At 36.7% G+C, this 9,713-nt stretch overlaps 1 protein-coding gene and 1 long non-coding RNA gene across 2 annotated transcripts in view; both read right to left on the bottom strand.

Annotated features, from left to right (window-relative positions):
• Positions 1 to 1,390: 1,390 nt before the first annotated feature.
• LOC141438414 (chromodomain-helicase-DNA-binding protein 1-like) overlaps positions 1,391 to 9,713 on the bottom strand; it is an 18,547-nt gene continuing 10,224 nt past the window's right edge. Inside the window, 13 exon segments of the mRNA XM_074102280.1 lie at positions 1,391 to 1,589; positions 2,325 to 2,419; positions 2,422 to 2,692; positions 3,332 to 3,543; positions 3,630 to 3,944; positions 4,032 to 4,250; positions 4,763 to 5,126; positions 5,218 to 5,380; positions 5,884 to 6,055; positions 6,277 to 6,331; positions 6,333 to 6,456; positions 6,530 to 6,650; positions 6,729 to 6,896. Coding sequence (XP_073958381.1) covers positions 1,391 to 1,589; positions 2,325 to 2,419; positions 2,422 to 2,692; positions 3,332 to 3,543; positions 3,630 to 3,944; positions 4,032 to 4,250; positions 4,763 to 5,126; positions 5,218 to 5,380; positions 5,884 to 6,055; positions 6,277 to 6,331; positions 6,333 to 6,456; positions 6,530 to 6,650; positions 6,729 to 6,896 — 2,478 coding nt within the window.
• Positions 7,537 to 9,581, bottom strand: LOC141438415 (uncharacterized). The gene is made up of 3 exons (XR_012452481.1): positions 9,535 to 9,581; positions 7,802 to 8,175; positions 7,537 to 7,651 (listed from the first exon to the last, which is right to left on the bottom strand). It is a non-coding gene; the product is annotated as an uncharacterized lncRNA (long non-coding RNA).

Genomic DNA, 9,713 nt, shown 5'->3' with positions numbered 1-9,713 from the left:
GGTATATGTGGTTTTATTCTTATGTTACACTTAAATTATGTTCTCGCTGCTGAGGTGAAAAATTGTATGTCACACGAGACCAGTTTTTTTGCATCTCGTGTATTTGAATCCCTTGCTGCTCTCAGGATTCTAACCTAGAATCACTCGCTAGCGCTCGTGATTCAATTATAGAATCCTTCGCTTACTCGGGATTCAAAATCAACACTCGCAACAAAAAACAACTTTGCTTTCTTGTTGCACAAATAACTATTCTTGTAATTTAACTAAAAAACTAAATAGCGGCTTTAACAAGACATCTGTACTCCAAATTTCATTGATATACATCTTATAGTTTTCGAGTAAAATGCCTGTGACATACGGTACGGACGGACGGACACAGACAGACAGACTTGACGAAACTATAAGGGTTGCGTTTTTGCCATTTTGGCTCCGGAACCCTAAAAATCACCCCCACTTTAAGTCTATGGGAAGTACCCCAAAATAGTTATTTGTGATACGAGGTTGGTAATTAAGGTTTTACAAATGAGTTGACCAGTGCAAAATTTTCATCGTCACGAGTTTGTAAAACCTTGCCAACCGTGTATCATACGACGTTTTTCAATACATTTGTGAGAAAACAGGCAATTAATAACACAAAATAGAAAAAACACAGTTAACTTTAATATGTTTATTATCATGGTTTATACCATTAAGACGCTTTCACGCTCTTATTACATTAAATTGCATGTAACAGAGAATAAGACTTTACATAATGTATAAAAATAGGACTGTATGAGCCCCACCGGGACTCGAAAATGCATGTAGAACGAGAAACGAATGTACAAATAAAACACTCTTTCCTGCCCACTGCTAAAATGCAATGACAAAGTTTATGTGCCCCTTTCATCAAGCTATACATTCCGAAATTGCACATGATTTTTAATAACATGCAAGCTTACTAACAATCGCTAATTTTGTACAATAACTATGAACTATATCACCTGTGTTTCTTTCTAATTAAACATTAAGATAATCGTGATGAGGCATCAAATAAATAGAAAATCAGATTGTAAAATACTTTAAGCGATAAATTCGGCAACAAAATTGAAGAAATATAAAAAAAATCAATGGTATTCATCTATAATCTGTACATTAACAATAGACAGATTCAGTAATAAATAAATTTACTATACACAGTCTCACTTACAAAACACAGTCAATGTTAATATTAAAAGTCTCCGGTCGTAGTTGGTGCGCTCCGCTTATCACATAGATATAAACCACAGCACTATTTGTCACTTACACTTTACAGTTTCACAGTTCAGCCGTCCGCGGGAAAGTATTCTCTACTGCTAATTAAAACTAGAATGTACACTATATTTACAAATTTAAGCGTCAGTGTTGTGGTGAGTTAAGTAGGTGGGGCGCGGCGGTCATAGTCGCGACGATAAACTTCTCGTTCGTAGTCGCGCTCCTCATAATAATCAGGCTGAGAGTACGGCCGCCAGTCCTCGGGGTAGCCGCGCGCCGCCGGGAACCCCATGCCGCCAGCCATGGCCGTACCCTCGTAGTACCCGCTGTAGCCGCCCGCCATTGCGCCGTATCCGTACCTGCTAAACATTATCACGCTCATCATTCCACGCATGGACACCGTCATAGCATTTAACTCCATGGAACAAAATGTATTAGTCGCCTTAAGCGATCAGGTTCGCCTGTACTGAAGTTATGGATTTATGTGATGCGATACCACCACAATTGTGCAAAACGGCTAGCTGTATTAAGGAGTACAAACGGTCAAACGATCATCGATTGTTTTCCTCCTAAGCTACCTTGCGATTGCGAGCACTCTGTGAAAGACAACCTTCCCATTTAGCGACGGTTTTCTGACGGATGGAATATCGCTAGATAGCGTTACAGTGCGACAAAGATCAATGGACGTGACAATAAACTGAACTACTGGGCTACTACGAAACTCGAAACTAACAAAATTCCACTTATTACATGCAGTTCACCGTGAATGTCGATATTTGTGTCTGTTGTTCGGGTTTTTTAGTTCGTGTCACGTTTGGGATTGGTTTAACTAAACGAGGTAATCCCAAACGTGAAAAATGACAAACGGACCCAACGATACTAACGCCATCTAGCGATATTTAGTTTGTCACAAATCTACTCAATCTGACAAAAAATTGCTACAAGCTCAAACTCCACTCAATAACAAAAACTGGTTTTATCAAAACCTTGACAGCGTTATTATTGAAATGAAATGAAATTAATGTTTATTCACAGAAACATATGGTACAAAGGACGTGGACAAAGCTTTATCCAAATGTGTTTGTTATTATTACCTCCTCTTATCATGTGGTCGCGGGTTCCGGTCGCCGCGGTACTGCCGCGGGCCGGGGTAGGCGGGCGGCGTCCAGCCGGGATGCGCGGGTGCACGGGGTGCGCAGGGTGCGCGGGGTGCGTGGCGTGGTCGGGGTGCGGATGCGCCGGCGGGTAGGCCGGCCGCACGCGCGGCGTGCCCGCGCCGCCGCTGTCCCGCCGCGTCCGCGACCGCTCCCGGTCGCGGTCTCGATCCCGATCCCTCTCTCGGTCTCGGTCGCGATCCCGTTCCCGGTCCCTGTCTCGCTCTCGCTCCGACCGACTACGCTCTCTGTAGGTCAAATCATCGCGCTTCAGGCTCCTATCCTTGCTCGAGTGCCTGTGTTTATGTCTGAGGGGTGTAAAAGCGAGATGGCGATGAAAATATGCCTACAAGGTTATAATATAACTAGATGTAACGAATGAAGCAGCAAATAATGTAAATGGAATGAAAGTGGTGATGCATTGAATGATATCGATGAAAGCACAACAATAATGAGTAATAATTGGAAACACTTAAAATTGACAATAAATAATATTCAATATTGGCAATACTATATATAATTCAGCATCAAATTAAAATAAAGGTATATTTTTGTATTGAGGGTGAAAGTATGTGGTGTAGCTTTATGAATAGTATTTCCTTGATTCAATTAACCCTTTTCCAGGACCTGCGAATTTAGATGTGCTACCACAAAATAAATCGTAGTTTTATGTTGTTTACCTATGAGGGATTCATTTAAAAACGAATAATATTTTTAACGAATTCAAATGATTTTGTGCCATATTATACATATGTATACTTAGTAAGGTTGAATATTTGTGTACATCTATGTGGTTACTATATGCACTATGCTTGGAAAAGGGTTAATATTATAACAGTGGGATTGTGCACGTCGACAGTTCATCCGGCACAAACGTACAGAACAGACCCAATACATTAGTAACTGACAACAAAATATAGAAGAAAAAGATAGAACAACAAAATTACCTGTCATGACGTTTATTTTCGGTGGGCTCAGGATCACATTCACCTTCTTCCAACTTTCTTTTTACGCCGGATGAGTGAGGTACTTTGTCGTTTGCTTTATCCGATTTTTCCTTCTCTAACTTAGGCCTCTTTTCCTTCTTCACATTATTTTCATCAATCTTTTTCTCTTTATTGTTCTTTACGTGATTATTTGAGTTATGATTATTTTTTACCTATAATATAATAAGCAGAATTAATTTATTATTCAATTTTACGTATTTATTTATTAGCCGCCTTCAAATCAGGTTCTAAGACATACCTTCACATTTTCTTTGTGCTTAGTTTCTTTCTTTTGTTTGCCGGGAGTATCTGTTTTCTTGAGACCATATTTATACAACTTAAACAATTGCTTTGCATCAAAATTTGTAAATTTTGATACAAAGTACCAGAGATTACTTCTCCATTCAACCTTCTTTTCAGTATCTGGATATTCTTCTAGGCATATGTCTATTTGACTTCCTATTTGAGTAAGGCATGTCCGTGTCCTAGTCACTTGTTCGGATTCTGACAATGTTTGGTCAGGATTGTCTAATGCTCTCAAAGCTTTTTTTACTGGTCTCATCTTCTCTTTGCACTAAGGGAAAAAACATCAATTTGGTTATTAGTACGATAGGGAATAAAAGTTAAACTTAAAACTAAGTATTTAATGTTTTAAGAATACCTCTTCAAACACTGCAGGATCAAGATCGCCTAGCACTTCCAATGCCCGCGGCTCGTGGTTCGCTGTGAAATGCATTGGTCCCGCTGGCTTCTTACGTCCTTTTGCTTTGCCTCCTTTCACCCGCTCTTTACTATCTTTCTTTGATCGTTTCTTGTTTTTATTATCCTTTTTATCATTAGCCTCATCATGTGATACTTCTTCCGCCTTATGTTTATTGTTCTATAAGAAATAAACTCATAATCAAAAACTCAACTGCTTTAAAAAAGAAAAAAATAAGTCTAGTGGGTCCTAGAATCTCTTAAAGAAGTTTGAAGTTCAACAGTCCGGACCCAAACAAAATCGTGACCAGATCTAAAATTCTCGGTAATCGCGGGTGTGGAACATAATTATTAGTTACTTAATAGTTTTTAGACCACAAACACATTAAATTCATAGATAACAAGAGCATAAGATGTACAAAGCGGAACTTATTCTTTAACGGGATCTCTTCCAGTCACCTTTGAATAATTGAACAGAATTGAAATTGAGACATCAGAAACAAGATTAAATGCTACAATGAAAAGATAAAAGGACCAAAGGTTTAGTAAGAAATTTTACACACCTTTTTGCCATTTACAATAAAGTCGGTGTATACATGTACAAATTTAGCGCGATGGTCGTATCGATATTTATGTACGACCTAGACTGAACATGTCAGTTTCATTTAGAATTTGAATAAAATAAATACAAACCTTGTCTAATTTATCATTCTTTGCTTTATTTCCTTTCTTCTCATCTCCAGAACTCATATCATCCTCCACTATATCTTTAGTAACCGGTTCTTTGCCCTTTTTCATTCGCGGTTTTCTCTGTTTTTGCTTGCCATTTTTCTGATCAAGAAGCTTTTTGATGAGTTTTAGTAAATATTCAGATCGCGACTGTAAATGTTTGGCTTGCGGCTTCTTGTCTTCATTTGTCAGAATCTTTTCTCCGATTTCGAAAGAAGAGTCCATTTTAATAGCTTCCCACGATCCCATCCCGTACTGATAAATTCCCGCAAGTAGTTTAGAATCATCCGCCACAGTCCACTCGATATCGAAATTAGCTGGCCTTGTCCTTATAATATAAAAATAAAATTAGATCACACAAGTTTATCATGAGTATCTAGACAAAAGATGCTCAATGAAAACTATTGTCTTTTACTTACCTAAAATCTAATTGCCATTTTAACCTTTCTTCTTTTGTGTCTGGCAAGAATCCGTCTAATGGGGCAAGCTCATCTTGGCAAGCTGCCATTGTCTTCGCATTAACAGGTACTCCTCCAAGTTTGAAAGTTTTTCTGGCGTTTTTACGTCCATCGCTATGTTCATCTTAAATAAAATACACATTGCAGGCACTTACTTTACTTTTAAAAAGCATCAAGACTAGAATGTCTAATCAATAAACAAAAAATATTAATTGGATTTTTAAATGCGTTTTTGTTTTTTGTTACCAGCATTTTTTTTTTGTAAGGGCTGACCTTAATATCACACCGCAAACATCATAAGTAGTTCTACGTAATTGTCAATTTCTTATATAAGAAAGTTAACTATTGAGAATGTTCATTTTTTTGTTTCAATCTTTATTACAATAGCAATACCCTCCTGAGTCCTAACTTTTTTTAACAGACTTAGTGCTTACGACCTAGGCGTGGCTCACCTTTTTTGTTATTTTGGATATTATTTCAAATCTCTTCTAAAGTACATTCGGCCGTTATTCTTAGTGTTAATTGGTCCTTTATACAGCACGCGAGGGCTCAGGAGGATACAGCAGGCTGGTGTTGAGATATATTTTGTGGTGTTCATTACATTTTTTTCCTTATTTTACTACTTACTTGTCGGTTCAGATGTGTCATTCAAAACCGCTTTACACCTCTCCTGAAGTATCTCTCCTAGTTTCTTTAATTCAGCTAATGGTTTCTCTTGTAGTTCCGCATCACACGCTATACTATCAAGATGTTTCAGAGGCGCCGAAAACTTTTTATAACTTTTAACGAATCTTCGTATCTATTTAACAATGTACAAAGATCCTTTGTAATTATTTTATTAGCTACATGATTATAATTTATAATTGTGAAATTGTTGAATGTGAAGTTAAATAAGCATATTCATAGCATATTTGAGTAAAAATTTACAAACAAGATAAATTTTACTATGTTAAGTGATCTATCTTAAAGCAAAATAAACCCCAACACCCCAAGTTACTAATGACACACTGAATTACTCACTTCTTGGTCAGTGAATCCTTTGATCTTTTCCCGGTGGAAGCAGGCGGGCGGCCTCTTTCCGCGGCCGATCGTCGTCCGCGCTGGCGTCGCCTTCAGACGCGTAGCTGTCATCCGCTTCACCTTCGCCATCGCCCTCTCCACCTTCAGTCGAACCCCGTCCGCCACGCTTGCGATTCCGTCCTGATAATACAAGCCAAATATAAAAAACAATACAGGAAAAGCCGAAACAACAGAGCTAACTAATTCAACTTACTGCTTTCAGCACTATTGCTTTGTAAATTCTTTCTTCTCGGTGGCAAGTACAGGTCTTCCATTTCTTTGTTCTTTTCCTCATCAGCAATAGTTTTACGCACGTTCTCTGGAATTATATCATCCTGGAAACAAAGATTTATTAATACCAGATAAAGGTACATTGAAATAAAGGATTATTCGGAAGCCTAAAACAAACTCACCCAATCTTTGGTATCCTCCTCTGCGGTTTCTTTTTTTACTTCCATAACCGCTTTTTCTTCATCAAAAGCAAAGCTAGCGACTTTGAATGCAGATAAAAGTTCATCGCCGACCATAGCCGGTCCTTCGTCACGGGTTTCAGCACGTTGCAAAATCTCATCAATATCACACTGAAATAAGAATCAGGTTAGTTTTATTGTTGACTAGCCTTTACCTGTGGCTTCGCACGTGTAAACCATCAGGCCTAGCAATTGAAAAGTAATTCCGGGATTTTGCAAAAAAAAACCCGTGGGAATTTTATGTCTAATCCTAGCAGTTATAATTTAACACATTTAGGTATCATTAGAAGAGTTAATAAATAATCGTGAAGTTTTGTTAACTTTCATAATCTGCGGACTTTTCTTCTTTATTATTTTACGAAGTAAAGATGTATGAATTCAGTAGAGCCGTTCTCAAGTTATGGCGTGAGCAAGGAAAATAGGGATTCATTATTATATCGTCACTACTTTTAAAAAAAACTCGTACCTCAAAATAGATAATTCTTCTGAGTAAACTTTACGATCATTATGTCAAGGTTCAATTTTGTTGACATTATTGATTTTAGATAAGAGATTTTTTCAAAGTAGTGACGATAATTTATATTTAAATATTAAGTGCACAATTTATGACTTTACGACAGGCTCCTCGTCATTTTCGTCATCATCTTTGAACAACTCTTCAGCACCAAATTTCAAAATGGCATTCAAATCCTCCTTATTAAACGGATTATTCGCCGTCGTGCCAGAGGAATCGCGTTTGTTGAGCACGGTCCTACCAGTGGTGTCATTCTCTGGATGACGAGGTGGTCTAATACCATCTTTCGTTTTGCACGTTCAACAATGTCCTCTTCCACAGATCGTGCGGTTACTAATCGATAAATGTTTACCTGTAATAATTAATATTTTTAAACATTTAGTCAAAATTTCGTCACACTGAATCGGGGCTATTACATAGAAGCAAAATGTTATATAACTAAAATGACACAACCTTAAGTTAATTTTAAATACTGTTTAGTTCATGGAGTGTAATGGATTACCTGATTTTTCTGCCCAATGCGATGTGCGCGAGCTTGAGCTTGCAGATCATTTTGAGGATTCCAGTCAGAATCAAAAATTATCACAGTATCAGCTGTAGCCAAATTAATACCTAATCCTCCAGCCCTTGTTGAAAGAAGGAAACAGAAATCTGATGAACCTTCTGCATTAAAATGGTCCAGAGCCTGTTTCCTTATTTCTCTTTTATGCTGCCATCAAGGCGTTGGAAGGGAAAATGCCTCCTTTGCAAATATTCAGCCAAGATGTCCAGCATTCGCACCATTTGTGAAAAGATAAGCACTCTGTGACCAGTTTCTTTCAATCTGCATAGCAATTTATCCAGGAGAAGTAGTTTCCCGGATCCTCTTAAAAGTTTCTGCAATTAGTAATGGAAGCATATCAATTTTACATGTAAGACACCAAAATCTTATTAGTAAACTACAGTCTGTTCAATATAGAAATGGACAGAAGGAAAATAAGCTCTTTTATAGTCCATGCTTTAGGAAGTAATTTAATAAATTGCATTTTTTTAGTATATGGTCTAAACTTAATTCTAATGAAAATATTGAAGACGTCAATATTATTTGCAATTATTCATTAACTAACTGTTGCCCGCGACTCCGTTCACATATAATTCGTTTATTGCCATATATACGAATAGTTAACTTTTCACAACTATAGCACTGCACCAAATTTGATGAAAAATTAATTGAAAAAAAAAAAAAGCTTGAACTTTATAGCACAAAACTAAGAGTACAATATTTTTAAACAGGGAATGAGAGTGGATGAGTCCACGAAACACAGTTATTAAATTATGTATAAATATGAATTAAATTAATATAATGTAGCAAATACGTACGTACGTACGTATTAATATTGTGTTATTTTGTAAGTACATTATGTTTTAATACAATACAATTGAATAACTCTTTATTGCCTAGCAACACATAGCAAGCAGTTACTGCTTAGCAGTACAGAAAAACAGGTATATACACAGAGACTTTCGGTAAGCAATAGAGCGATCTCTTTCAGGCAACCTTTAGAATGGAATGGATGGAGAAGTAAGGAATAAATTTTACCAGAATTTAGAGTTTGAATGAGGGACAGTAAGGAGAAAGTTCTGAGAGCAACGAACAGAAGTAACATAGCTAAATCGCTCTTTTGAGGTAGCAAGGAGTTGCAGGGTCAAAGAGAAGAGAGATTAATCTACTTACAAAGTAAACAAAATTAAAACTACATCTTATTACTTCTTTTATTCATCATCATCATCATTATTACGACTTCACAAAAAATGTTTAGAACCCCTTCTTCTGTGACCTTTTAGAGTCCAATGTTATCCTGAATGGACTATAGTGAAATGAAATGAAAAAATGAAATGAAATTATTTTTTGCTGGAACATCACAGGTGTTACTGAAACTACTACTGTGTAGTTAGTGAAATTGTGTACTTTCACTTTAATAAAATTGCATTATTAGATGCAACAATAATCAGAACTTTACTAAAACTTATTTCAAAATAATGTTTTTTTTTATATTTAGAAATATGCGTGTTGTAATTTTCTCTGTGTACCTGTTTTTCTGTATCGCTTACTATTTCTGGTGTACAATAAAGAGTAATTGTATTGTATTGTATGTGTAATCAATGATCATAACTTAAGAGTAGAATTAGCGTTAAAAAAATATTAAGCAAATATACACATTTTTGCAAAATATTAAATTCAGCCGTGCTTAGTACCTCAACGGCATCCGTAGTGGCAAGTGATGCTCTAGATTCGAAATCTTAGTTTTGTCAGATAGCGCATGGGTTGCAACACTTTTTCAGTTCTATAACAATATTTATGAACGTATTTAATCGAACCCTTCACACCTTTGCGCAAAGCACTGTTAATTCTTTGTTAGGATCCATTTATAGTA

This window comes from Choristoneura fumiferana, chromosome 18, assembly GCF_025370935.1.
Source record: "Choristoneura fumiferana chromosome 18, NRCan_CFum_1, whole genome shotgun sequence".
In the NCBI taxonomy this organism is placed as follows: domain Eukaryota; kingdom Metazoa; phylum Arthropoda; class Insecta; order Lepidoptera; family Tortricidae; genus Choristoneura; species Choristoneura fumiferana.
Note: the sequence above shows the minus strand (reverse complement) of the source record. Positions and strands in the feature narration are given on the sequence as shown.